At 34.6% G+C, this 15,012-nt stretch overlaps 1 protein-coding gene across 6 annotated transcripts in view; it reads left to right on the forward strand.

The window, feature by feature from the left end:
• Nucleotides 1-10,825, forward strand: part of LOC149807554 (excitatory amino acid transporter 3-like) — a 74,423-nt gene extending 63,598 nt beyond the window's left edge. For all 6 annotated transcript variants that reach the window (XM_089967670.1, XM_089967687.1, XM_089967697.1 and 3 more), the window contains 6 exons: nucleotides 335-488; nucleotides 929-1,115; nucleotides 1,950-2,183; nucleotides 2,521-2,715; nucleotides 5,252-5,386; nucleotides 6,817-10,825. In XM_089967670.1, coding sequence (XP_089823796.1) covers nucleotides 335-488; nucleotides 929-1,115; nucleotides 1,950-2,183; nucleotides 2,521-2,715; nucleotides 5,252-5,386; nucleotides 6,817-7,069 — 1,158 coding nt within the window. In that variant the 3' untranslated portion in view covers nucleotides 7,070-10,825. The remainder of the gene's footprint in view (nucleotides 1-334; nucleotides 489-928; nucleotides 1,116-1,949; nucleotides 2,184-2,520; nucleotides 2,716-5,251; nucleotides 5,387-6,816) is intronic.
• Nucleotides 10,826-15,012: the final 4,187 nt, after the last annotated feature.

The following is a 15,012-nucleotide window of genomic DNA, read 5'->3' on the forward strand; positions in this document are numbered from 1 at the left end:
TTTTCTAATCATTTTCTACTTAATTCGTAGTTAGTTGTTTTTTCTAATAATTTTCTACTTTATTAAGAAAACTATTTATCTATGTGCATACATTGGTATTATCCCTGTTTTACAAGTTTGCCTGTATAACTGAATGTAAAGCATCGTTGATCATACAAAAACCTTAAACAATCGTACATAACTGAGAACCAAGTTTGTTTTGTTCCTAGATCAGCTTGCGATTAAGAATATTTTTTTTTTATCTCTTGTTATAAAAATATTTTAGTCTGTGCAGAATTTTAGTAACTAAGCGCTCTGTTGTTCGCTCGCATAAAGAATTGTTTTGTTTCTATAGCAAGGTACTGAAGTGAAAAAACTGAAAATCCATGTAGCAGCTACTACAGTGGCACCAGCTGTAACCAATGTCACCGAAAACATGACCACCCTTGCAACTACAGCTGCTGCGTCTGTCATGAACATAACTACTACAGAAACACCAGCTACAACGGGTAAATAAAATAAACACCAATCTCTCGCAGAGACCATCGCGTTCGCTCCATTTATCTCTTCCTACAGCTACATACTTTTTATGGATCTTGTTAAATACAAGCTTAGATAATACAAATTAACGGGATTGTTCTAGCTAATTTATATCATCCATCCCAATTACCGTCTGCGTGATAGAAGTACATTGTATAAAACGTTCATATATATTTTTAATCAAATATTCAATGAAGTAATCTTAACATCGGTGTATATACACACTCATATATTATATTGATATAATCCGCATTCCAGTCTGATTTGAAACCACATACTTGCGATAAATATTACGTTGATTTTATCTCAAAATTTATTTTATCATGGGATGATATTTCATTAAATATGTGTGCAGTTGATAGCTTTAAACTTTGCCTTTATTGACGCTATCTTAAACGTCTATTTTCAGCTACATATATTGAAGTTGATGACCCTCAAATAGTAACATCCAGTGGAATGAACATCTTAGGGCTCGTGGTTTTCTCCATTTTCTTTGGCATAACGATCGCTAAAATGGGCAAAGATGGCAAACCGCTCTTGGACTTCTTTGAATCGCTCCATAATGCTACAATGAAACTGGTCATGCTGGTTATCTGGTACGCACCATTTAGCGGACGTCACGAACATCACTGGACATAAATTATTCCATGAATTTTGACAGGAAGAGTTAAAGAACATAAAAATTTAAAATCCAGCTTAATTTGGAAGAATAATTAGGAATAAAGATTCCTCAGTTATTAGCCTTTAGAGTTTTACGTGGAAGGTGCAATATATATTTAGGCAATAATCATTCGGAGGATAATTTTCTTAATAATTCATAAATATGTATTTTTGTATTACTGTCTTTACTTACTTGTAAGTAGGATCCAAATAGCAACTGTGGAAACTGCACAAGCCCAGATCTGCCATCGCATAATGCGCTGGTAGATCTCGGTCAATACAGTTCGTTAGGAGTACTCAGTAGAACAAACAACATAAGCCAAGATCTGCCGGCGCCTTTTGCACGGTAGATTAGGGTCAATGTTGTTTGCTGTTGGAACCGACTTATAAACGAGTATAGGCGGTATATACACTTACATACTTCGACGGGTCTTTTATATGAACTTATTAGACACATATTACACTCTAAACAGGTTTTATGAATAATATACCCATGAAAAACTTTGCAGAAACTAAATGAAGGATCGATTTTTTTCGCTTGTTAACGACAGTTTTGTTTCTAAGAATGGGCCCACGTTAACAGCATACACCTATTTTACGTAAAGGTGAAAATATGAAGACCTTTTCTCAACTGTAGAGATGAAACTGTTTGTGATTATATTGTCACCTAATTTATTGTTGTTGTTTTATTATTGTTTTGTCGTTGCCACAAACTAGATTCAATGATTCATGAGCATTAGAATACTTTACGATGTTGTTATTTGTTGCAGGTATTCCCCAATAGGAATACTATTTCTCGTGGCCGCAAAGCTTGTGGAAATGGACGACATCTCTACCATATTCGAGCAGATCGGTTTCTACTTCCTGACAGTAATGGCGGGTCTTTTCATCCACGGTTTCATTGTCCTGCCACTTGTTTACCTTATTGCAGTTAGAAAGAACCCTTTTGTGTTCATGTACAACATGCTGAAAGCGATTCTCACAGCCTGGGGAACTGCTTCTAGGTAACCAAATGATTCGTCAACGTTAATTATATGTCATTAAAATGTATCATCATTCTCACTGTATTCCTCTGAAAGACACCTTTGAATTAAGGATTGTCTCTAAAGTGCTTATTTTTACTTGAAGTTTCGGAAAGGGATGGGTCGTATGTCAAATCTTGTTTGACGTTCTTTCCAAAACATTACATTCTTACCGAATTATTTTCTCTACGACCTAACACATCAATTTAACTCTGGTAAAATTATACATGTTATAACCGTGTAGATAAAATCACGTCCAGCTGACACAATGATTATATTAGGGATAAGGATATTTCATTTTATATCCGGGTTTTTTCAGCTCCGCTACGCTTCCCATCACCATGGAGTGCCTGGAATTTAGGAATAACATCGATAAAAGAATAACCAAATTTGTGGCGCCAATAGGAGCTACAGTGAACATGGACGGCACAGCATTATACGAAGCCGTGGCAGCCATATTTATTGCACAAGTCAACGGAATCGGACTAAATATCGGACAGGTCATCACAGTCAGGTACATGTGGGATTCCAGATTGAGAGTCTTGAGTCAGCTTCCTATTTGTACAAACAAGAGAAACAGGAATATATATATATAAGCTCTCTTTTCCGATATCATTTCATGAACAGTATTTTCTAAATATAATTACTAATTATCTAGTTTATTTTCTTTCTTATGATTCTCATTTTCGCATATTGCATTATTACTGTAGCTCGATTCGAATTAAGAATTTATCATTTTTGATGTATAATATCCTTACGGATCGAGCGTAGCGGCGGCTGCATATATTTAAATATCACATTGACAACAACAAGCAACCCTTGTCGCGCACCTGAGTATAGTTTGTTTCACAGAGAGCGATTCTCAAGGCATACGACTAATAAAAACAAGTGATATGTGTTTACGTTAAAATAGCACAAGCTTAAGCATTTATGCATAATTGATGTCACCGTTAAACAACCAGTACAGTGTGAATCATAATGCTATTTTCACTTAAATGAACAGGAAAAGAACACGTATTTAATTGGAGACAATTTCCAATGCAGCTTATTTATTCTAAATAATTTTGAAAAGAGACCGTATCCGAGAAAAGTCGCGCTGCTATAGGAAGCTAGTGTTTTTTCACCGACGCAGCTGAGAGCAAAACGTTACATGGTCAAATCCGAAGTGGTAGTAATATTTATAAAATGAATAAAATTGCGAACATATAAATTCAAACCATTTCCATGTTGTTTAGTTCAGTTTTTGCCGAATGCCATCCATTTCATTATATATGGAGCAAACCCTGATTGTCACAACCCCTTACAGCATTTGGACTAATATGGCAGAGAGGTAGACATATAAAATTTGAATGACTCATTGAGCCCCCAGTTAGCAATGCTGACAACCTAAATACATGAACAACTCAAGGTAACATATATAACAATTTTATCAATATTAATAATAAATAAAACTATTTAAGCGATTCTTGGATATAAATCGTTCAATAACACTCCCCTCATAAGCTAATACATTCATTTGACCTGTTAAAAATGTCTTATTTATTGCATCACATAAGAGTTAACGTCTTAATGGGAGAGAGTCTCCTTTCAGTGAGTAGTCCCTTGTACTCATCTATATTCGTTCTTCCCCTATTCTCCCTTCTCCTTTCCTCCTGCCTCTTCCTGTGTCGTTTCTTGTACTTGTCTCCTCATACACCCTTCTTGTGATACTCGTTGTACTTCCTCCTTCCACACTCCTTCTATGCTAGTATCGTACTTCCTCCTCCTCCCTTGAGAGTTTAGTGCAGTCACTACGTGCATCCTATGAGCTTCCTGTAGAAAATATATGGGACCTACATCCAGTTCTCTCTATACTCATCTTGTAATCTACCACTCTCTCACGGACTTAACATCGGACAAATGGCGAACACATTACCAGGCCTTCTCACACTCTAACGTCTCTCATTCCATACACGCCTTGCTCTATATGCAAAAAATATTACTTATTCATTGAAGTTTCGTAATACACACACGCCGTCTAAATGTTACACTCTGACACAGAAATCTACCCTTGTTACGGTATTCTTTCACATTACCCGTGTCCTTCGAATAATAGTGATACACAGAAATACGTAAATACATTTGAAAGCAAATCCACTCTTATCTACATCACATAATTCTTAATCTACGTACTGAAAAATGCAAATACACATCCCAATTTAAATTTGTAATAGATTCAACTATACACCGTGATGTAATAATCTCTAATAATTATACGATATGTTATGTTCCATGTCCTAATAAAATAACTATACGTTATAATACAAAAATCTAACAATTTTCGATTCACACAAACAACACATATAGTCCCTACCTGTATAAGCTTTCTATTTCTTTACCAGTACAATTCCTCTGCCGCCTTTATTTACTAGTCTCTCGCTCGGAGTGGTCCTTTTCCCAAGAATTATTTTTGATACTGCTTGTATCCTCTGCTCCTTTCAAACGTCAGGAAACCACTGATTCATTTTACACAGGTAATGGCTCAATGTTTCAATGTCCCTTTGGGTGTCTGAGACATTAGCTCCTCGTACTGGTTGGTATTTAAATTTCTCTAACCCGATTGGTTGGTACGTCTCGTTTGATGTTCGCGGCTTGGGCACGAATCTTTCACATGTAGCTATGAACACATAAATCTGGCCTTTTTAGCGACACAGTTTAATTCCTTTGAAGCGACTAGCCGACTCAACCATCTAACTACTGAATAAACACACAGCCGGCAATCTGCTGTTCACCTCACCAAGCGTTTAGTCAGCTGTCATAAGCTTTACGTAACCATGTAACCAGCAAGAAAGTTAAAATCACAGTCGTAAAGATGGAAAATATTCTAACTATTTCCTCACACTTATTCTGTTTCAGTGTCTTTTCAATAAATAGTGCTGCGCAATAAGTGTATGTAAGGAACCCAAACGTCAACAGCCACCCTAGTGTAGATGGGCTATAACCGTGTTCACTGTGATGTGTTTCTGGACTTTAAGAGTTAAAATACTTACATATTCTGCTTTTTTTTTTAGTTTGACATCAACGGCAGCAGCTATTGGAGCAGCAGGTGTTCCGCAAGCGGGACTTGTTACCATGGCGATAGTATTGACAGCTGTCGACCTTCCAATTGATGATATCACTCTTATTATCGCAATTGATTGGTTACTGTAAGCTATATTCTTTCCTTTGTCATAACATCAAATAAAGTTCGAACATACAACCATGGTGAGGTTAAAGAAGAGTCTATTTTGAATTATTAGTTTTGTTAAAGTTTACTCGTTTTCGGGTTTTATTTTAATTTTTTTTTTTATCTATTCGCATATTTAGATGCTAGAGAAGAGGATATGACTGAATTAACCACGTTTTTCATTGTGACTGTGCTTTTAATGTTTGAAGAAGTCAAAGAAGTAAAGTTAAATCAATTTAATCTTCAATGAGCTTTCTAAACGGCTATAATTGACACATCAGTACACAGAACATGCAAGCGTAAAGAAAAATCGCAGTCATAAAATACAAAACCAACCGTTATTGAATATTAAGAGACTCGGCATATTTAGACATACAAATGTATACTCATATGATTGAAGGCTCAACACAATATAAATATGCTAGCGTGTACAAGGCACAATAATATAAGAATGTTAGGATTTACAGAGTACAACATTATAAGCATGTTAGCATTTACAATATTATAAACATGTTAGATTTTACAATATTATAAGCATATTAGCATTTACAATATTATAAATATGCTAGCATTTACAATATTATAAGCATGTTAGCATTTACAATATTATAAGCATGTTATCATTTACAATATGATAAGCATGTTAGCATTTACAATATTATAAGCATGTTAGCATTTACAATATTATAAGTATGTTAGCATTTACAAGGTACATTATTACAAGCGTATTAACATTTACAAGATACAATATTACAAGCATATTAACATTTACAAGGTACAATATTACTAGCGTATTAACATTTACAAGTTACAATATTACAAGCATATCAATATTCGCAAGATACAATACTACAAGTATATTAATATTTACAAGGTACAATATTGCAAACGTATTAACATTTACAAGATACAATATTACAAGCATATTAACATTTCCTAGGTACAATATTACAAGCGTATTAACATTTACTAGGTACAATATTACAAGCATATTGACATTTACAAGGTACAACATTTACAAGCATATTAACATTTACAAGATACAGTATTACAAGCATATTAATATTTACAAGATACAATATTACAGGCATATTAAAATTTACAAGATACGTACCAACAAGCGAACTTTTACAAGGCACAACACGGAGGCATATTGGCAAGACTTAGATACAACAAATATGCAAAGCACTGAAATAAGCATATATATATATATATATATATATATATATATATATATATATATATATATATATATATATATATATATATATATATATATATATATATATATATGTACACACACACTCTACTTCCAGTGTCAATGATAAGTAATCAAATTAACATATGCATTCTGACCGTATTATCATTATATTATTATTATTATTATTATTATTATTATTATTATTTCAGTGACCGTTTCCGTACTGCTATCAACGTACTTGGAGACGCTTACGGTGCAGGTATTGTACACCATCTTTCACAGGACGATCTGCGCAGAATGGATGAGCTTGAAGCTGCTGACGCTGCTAAGGCCGAAGCGGAGTCCGTATCTCAAAAAATACCTGATTACTCATACCAGAACGGAGGGCATCATCCCGTTAAAGCAAATGGGATCCATAATCACACCTTTGTTCCAGATTTGGATGATCCTGTAAAACTTTAACACAGAAATACATAAAATCTCTTAAAACAAACATCAAAATTTCTTTGTTCCAGTAACTGGTCTTCCTCATCGTTATTGTCCATCATTCGTTCGTGTGTATACCGAGTGCGTACGTCCGTATGTAGTTTAACATAATCCTCATACACCCTGAGAGACTTTTGTTACAATACCTCATGTTAAGATACTGTCTAAACATAAAAATTAAAATCGGAACTATAACCCCCTGAATTGATTGTGATTCTTATTGACCCTCGATATCATTGAAATTCACAGTACGAGAATTAAAACGAAAGCCAGTGTTATATTTTATTTATTGCATATAGGTGTGGGAGGCGTGAATTATAGCATGTATATAGAGATCTCAGTTGTAAGACAATTAAAGGGAAAGTTCGTGTTGTATTATATTTATTACAGATATTGTGTAACTGGCATGTTTTACATAATCTCCGTATCAGAAAGGATTATTGTTTGTTCCTGTATTTCTGAGAAATAAATCAGTTTAAGTTAATGTATTATCACTCGCTGTCGGACGCCATAAGAGGCTTTCAAGGACATCACAAGGTCACTTTGTCGCTGCAAGATGTACTAAGCACTTGAAACTCGTGTTTGCAGATATTCGGCCTTTACATAAGAAACAGTTTTCTTTCTGGCCCTGGACCTAAAATAGGAACCGATACATGATACATGACTAAGCATGATTTATCTATTTCGAGTGACTACTACTAGAACTATTCCTGCGATCACAGCATCGTCGTTTTTGCTTTTACTTGGGTAGGAGGGTCTCAAAGTTCTTGTTGGCAGCCAAAACAAATAGAAAAAAGAGGCACACTTTAATTAAATGCAAACATATTTCAAGGTTTATTGTGGTTACATTTTTAAAAAAATTATGAAAATATTTTACTTGAACAACATTTTTAGCTGTTGTTTATTTTGATCTGTAGCAAACGCACGTTGACCTCGTGATGTAACACACAATTCCGAGATCCTGTGGTGATGTTTTCGTATAATTCACATATTTTACTAATGCATGAAATTAATATCTATCAAATAATAAAGAATGAACATTGTTAAAGACCTTCCCTTGGAGAAATTTCACTCATGATTACCGCTTTAGATAGATGTTAGAGAATTTCAAATGTCTGAACTTTCAATAGCTCTTGGTACATTAAACGTACGTACGCTGTGATTGTTGAAGTTTCACATATACCCCCAAAACTTGAAAAATCGCAGGAAGGGAGATAACTATACATAGTCCTTAGCATGGCACTTTCTGTAACGAAACGTTTATCTTTTGAAAATTTTAAGCAATTAGGATGCAAAAAAGTTATTAAGCAGTAAATTGATATACGTTACATAAAACTGTCCACGTGTCCTGCCATTATGGCAGCAGTCGTCTTGTTACTTACAAAAGTGTGGCAAAACAGGTTTTATCACGTAACATATCACATGTGGCCCGAGACAAGACCGGCAAGCGGCCCAGTACAACTTTAAATACACGATTTTAGAAATTTCAAAAATTTACTCTAAGCCCCTACCTATACACATTTACATACGAAATGATTTCCTAATGCGTCAAATATTAAGAAATTATAGACTTATTACATGATCTAAAATAAAAGTAAGTTCACAATTTGAGTAAAACCAAAGCAGTAGTTTTTTATAGATATTTTGGCTCACAATTACTGTATATTTCCTATATCTAGGTGAGGTTTTGATCCTTAATATGTAACATGATACAATTTCTACAAGTTGTGATACTAGGTATATTCCGATAGTTCTTCCAATGGATACGGATAACTTGGATTAGAAGATGCTAAGCAATTCTGACTGACATGTCGTAAAGGGGTTCACGAGTGGCTGGAGGTTCTTAAGCGCTCACCGTTTCAGATTATTGCCATCTCACCTCTGTCTGCTTGGGTTCGAGTCTCGGGTTCGGCTAATGTGGGTACATGAGAAGGCGTGCCAGTAGCTTCTTATCGGTCGGTGGTTCTTCCTGGGGGTGGGGAGTCCCGGTTCTTCCTCCACCAGTTCTACTAGCCGCTATGTATAGCCTTTGTTGTGCTGAAAAAAATGGCGTTAACCCCATTACAACGACAACAATAACATGTCGTATAGGTATATTAGCTGCATGCAAGTGGTAGATAGGTCAGGTTTTGGGAATTTGCATTTGTGTTGGAGGGTAAGGATGGTGTGAGCTAAGAGGGAACAACCGACTGTTCAGGAAAAATAAGCTAGGGATAAATTGTTTTCCTTCGAATGCTAGATCATATTTTATTTGTAGCAAGATTCTCTAAAAGGCATTTTACATTTATATTCAGCTTTGTTTTACTACAAATATTTTGTTAGTGTTATAACTGCCAAATAGAAGAAAAACTGTTAAATGCAGAAAAAATTTTGGTTGTTAATTGTGTGCAAATCAGATAATAATAATAAATAAATAAATAAATAAATAAATAAATAAATAAATAAATAAATAAATAAATAAATAAATGATAAACGGACATCAAATGGATTATGTATCTAACATTTCTATGCATGAAACTTTATCTTTATGATGTGTTCTACATACGTTTTACTTAAAATCAAGTTCAGGCCCTGGAGACATTATTATGGAGATATTATTCTTTTTATGTATGTGTTTCTACATGTATCCTTGACCTTATCTTCTTTGACAAAATGGGACAGAATGGAGACTGTATGTGAACCTGTAGAATTCATTGATTATCCATAAATGGGGGGGGGGGGCACATTAATAAATAAATAAATATAAAAACAGTTTTTGTATCTTAATAAAAAAAACCCACAGGTGTACCTTTCCGTTCAGAACCGAAGAAAGCAGCTTACAAATAAACGGAAATAATTTCTGCAGACCTGGATCTTTACCAACAGGTGCATCACACGCCAATTGCGTGCAAGTTTTAAGTCAGGGGTAAGGATGAGAATGGGTGGGGTGGGGTGAATTGAACCCACGGTATCCGCATTTGTGACACTCTCGTGTAAGAATAAACACAAGAAAAACGATTGATGTCCCTAGTAGTGCTTAATGACGGTCAGTGACTTTGCTTAACCAAATTAGATATTCTGTGTTGGATCTGTCTTAGTAGAAAATTTTATAACCTTGGGGACATAAACCTGTTATCACCAAACTGTCAGAGTGTAATTGTTGAATACATACCATGTACTCCTAAACAAGAAATTATATAGTATGATGATACTGTGTTTTCAAAGTAAATAAACTAAATTTCGATTATTTTTTTTAAATTGTAGCTTGCGCTAAATTTTCGTGCACAGACAGTTCCTTCAGAATGGGACCAGGTCAAATACACGTGTTAACGGTAACCAACATAATGCCCACCGCTATCAACCTCAGTCATGTGAAAAGTATATACTTTATTTTTTATATTAATATTCGCATACCGTCATTGTCACATTTGTATGGGTAGTATCACCCTTAATGCACTTGGCATGAAACTTACAAATTAGATTATACGGTCGTATACAAAGTTTTATTATATATATATATATATATATATAGAGAGAGAGAGAGAGAGAGAGAGAGAGAGAGAGAGAGAGTGTGTTCTTGGACAATTTATATAATATTAAAATAATTTTTTAAACATTTAGCAATATGTATGTGTCTTTGCTGTAAAGACATTGTTTAGATGAGTTATAATTTACTTGCTATGTTTTATCTCCATGAAACTACAAAACTATACTCCGTAAATATGACTTTCAAATAAAAGAATGTTTTTCTTCGATTTGTGTTTATCATGAAATCACTAACAGTAATAATTTAATCGAAACATTATTGAAATTAAATAATAGGGAGGCCCAAAAAACGACCCCCAGAGTTGGAAGGATAGACACTGAGACCTTGCACGTTGCGAGGGTGTGTTATTGCACAAGAGCATGTATTATGATATAAAATAATGAGAACATTTTCATTTATTTATCTTTTTATTTTTTACGCGTCAATCACACTGAAACACACATGCCAGAGAGACAGGTACATAGACTGTATATCGACTTTGATCTCATGATACTAAATGTATAATGATGCATGGGTGCTTTTAGATATCGTTAATCATCAAAATAATAAGTTTGTGTAATATTCAAGCTACCATATTAGGAAAAACCTGACTTCATCACTACACTGTGTTGCTATCTGACTATTTTGCCGATCTCGCGACCTAAAGGGTTCAAATCTGTGATCTGAGCAGCCCAAATTGGATGTAGTAGTGTGTCCATGGCAAGGTATTTTAATTCTATTGTCTCAGCACCAAATAACCTAATGTATTTCTGTGCTGTACAAGACCAACCCGAATCCAACCATGCATATTTATTATAATTGTCAAATGTAACAATAATTTGAACAAGCTCAATGAAAAAAAATATTCGGTATACAATTTGAATAGCATATTAATTTCTGTAGATTATGTAACTTTATTTAAATATAAAAGATTTTTCAAAATAAGTTATGTACAGTTTGTCCTATGCTGTATCGTCCGTACCACGATATGGGGACGGATATACACTACATTTTATCACATTAAAATACTGTTATTTCCGGTTACGTTTCCCCGTATTTGGTAAAAGTGCTGCCGAAGCGGCTAATCACTGTATGTTCCGGAAACTTAAGTTTACCCTAAAAGAATAAATGACAGTAATCAATGATTGTGATACATGTATTTGGAACATGAGAGAAATCTGCATTTCTGTTTGATCGAAAGCAGAGTGAGATAAAAATTGTTAAGATAGCAGCTATCTCTGAAAATTATTGGTCAACAGAAAAATTAAGGCCGATACTTAAAAACACAGATTACTTCAAGCCAGCAGGAATAAGGGAAGTAGGATGGGTAAGATGGACAAACTGGATGTTAATGAAGTAAAACAAACGTACCCAGGCAATAAACACCAAGCACTTCCCATGTATATTGTGCAAGATCTTTTCGTTGGTTAGTTCAAACAAAAAGGCGTATAAACAAGTTGGTACAAGTAGCCAAATGATGCGGAAGTATCACTGACGTAACTTTTACTGAAATCAATGCCTTTAAAGGGGAAAAATATTAATATGACGTTCAGAGACTCTTAACGTGTCCAGTCTGTTTGTATACTTATGGTTACAGCAAATGTATAAAAATATTTTCTTTAAAGTTAAGGAACGTGTTTACTTCGTTTATATTTGTTACAATTATTGTTAAAAATCATCTCATCTGAAAGTAGTGACTACTGATCATGGACGTGAGCGGGAGCGGGAGGAGGACTCTGTGCAGTATATCAATATGTCCCTTTGAGTCTGGCTTTGCTCCCCTCCCCCATTATGGCTTGCCCCCTCTTGCAGACAATGAACTAAATTTAGTATCACTCATTTAAATAAAAATGTAATGGTTAACATTTTGCAAATGTAGTTAAAGTAAAGGATTTGAAAACTACTTAACCACTTATCATAGGTCCCTCTTTTTTATTGTAGCTTCAGTTATGCAATCACAAACATATGTTTGAAGTGCCAATGAAATCTGTGTTGAAAATGCTTTGAAAATTCATTGGAAGAACTAAAGGGCAAAATTGAGTATCTCATTAAAAAAGCAGGTTTTAAGTAACTGGGTGAAAGAACGTTCCTGGACTATGACTGACTGAGAAAAAAGGACACAGAACAGTGAAGAAAACTTAGATTACCAATAGGCACAATCAAGACGTAAAAAACACAAACTTGTATTTGCATAGTCTGACAGAGAAACGAAGAAAGAAGTGGGATGACGCGGAAATAAGCATAAAATATAATATATAGCAGATGTACTGGGCTTAGATATAGAGTAGATTTGGGTAGTGATGACTCACAGACTGAACTCAGCATAATAACCACACTCGGCTGTCATTACGATTACGAAGTAGAAAGATAAGGAGAACGTTTTACGCCTGTTTCGTAAAGTACAAAATCAAAGATCCCGTGATTGCAGAGGCTGATGAAGAAGTAAATCCAGCTCCCAGAGAATACGTAAACACGGAACCAGAGGTTCGTATCGCTGAAGATTACCCTACGCTGTATACGTCGTGCGCGGACAAACCTGTATTCAACCTTTACAAAAAGCAATCGAAGAAGGAAATAAGTCATTTTCTAGGTAAGATAAACTGATTATGGATGGTGATACGTAGGTATCGCATGATGTCAAAAAGGAATCAGTACTTGCTCCTAAACAACTGGGAAATGAACAAGGACTAAATATAATAGGAGAGAAAAATAAATGTTCACATGCAAGCATGCTAGTGATTGGAGTATCTAATGTGGAATGTTTCTGGTTTCGGTGGCAAGATATAATACAGGGGTCGGCAGCCTACGGCACGCGTGCCACAAGATGGCACGTCAAGAGGTTTTGTGTAGCACGCGAAGGGCAGCCAAAAATCTCGATTATAAAAGAGTTACTCTCTTACTGGTTGCACGCGCTTGTTCATTTTGTAATTAATCCGGAAAAACGTGGCACGCTATGAAAATAGGTTGCCAACCCCTGATATATTGCATAAATTTTATAACTTATGTTTAAAATTGTTATAATATTGGTTTTCATGAGAGGTGGACAGATGTCACAGGTCAGCTGGATTCTCAATGATGCAGATGTTTTTGAAGGATCCGATAATAACGTCCTGGATCAATATCTTCAGATTTACCCAATAACACATTCACCATTGAAGGTCCGCCATTAGATCATTTATTTCCCGACAATCCTAACACACATGCGCAACAAAATGACAGAGGGATTAACTGTTAATATAGTAATATGGACATGTCATTATCTCAGTATGTATCATCCAGATAAAATATTATTGGTATTTACATATGTTACCAAATATATTCAATCTATTCCAAGTACACATCTTTTGGTAGGTACTACAATTTTAACAGTATTATGACCAATACATACAGCAAACTCGTGTTTTATATATGTATATGTATGGGAGTCACTTTTATAAACTGGAAATTTTGAAGAACATATCTCTTCCATAAACATTATTTGGTTCGTCATCACTTCTAATTCGAATATATGTTTCAATCTTAGGTTCGGATAATTAAAACAGATTTATTATTCACTATCAAATTGTCCGACGGCCATAAATTGTATAAATCCTTGTATAAATGTTTCATTAAAAGGAAACTTGGCATTTGGCAAGTCTCGTTTCCTTTTAATGACATAATGTATGAATCACGTGGTATATTAATGGAGCAGCGATATATATATATATATATATATATATATATATATATATATATATATATATATATATATATATATACCGAAAAGAACCCGATTTGGTATGGCATAATAACTCTGCTGGCCAACTTTTTTATTTGATTTACGCAAGAGTAAGATCAAAGTGCAAACAATGATCAAAGGGAGATAAATCATTATGGAGGAAACATAACTTTTGCAGAATTACTGGACATTTATTTTGAACGGCTGGTGTGGAGCAAATAATTCGATAGAATATGTTTAAGCTGTTTAAGTACATATGGGGCAAAGAAAACGAACCGTTTGTTGACTTATTTAAAACTTTATTTGCATAAAGATCATAAAACTACTCCAAGCAGCAGTTTTATATAATCGATTGAACAAAGTACAGAACGTTCAAAAAATGTATTATATTATGCTGTAGATGAAATTAAAGTAAAATGTTTCAAGACAGGAAAATAGTGTAATTAGTGTTAGTGTGTGTTTGTGATTTGGTTTGATAACGTAGTTTTAACAATTTTTCTGTCATATCACTACGATGTCTGCAGTGTAACAGTTTATAGTGATGTCTAGCACTGGGGCAGCATGCCACAGACATGTGGCATGATGTCCCACCAATTCACATTATCATGACACCAGGCCGACCAGTCCTAACACTAACATCTTAATGCTGAGTGCCAAGCGAGATAGCTGTTAGTACCATTTTTGCAAGTCTTTGGT

This window comes from Sinohyriopsis cumingii, chromosome 1 (assembly GCF_028554795.1).
Source record: "Sinohyriopsis cumingii isolate HCF-2022 chromosome 1, ASM2855479v2, whole genome shotgun sequence".
NCBI classification, from domain to species: domain Eukaryota; kingdom Metazoa; phylum Mollusca; class Bivalvia; order Unionida; family Unionidae; genus Sinohyriopsis; species Sinohyriopsis cumingii.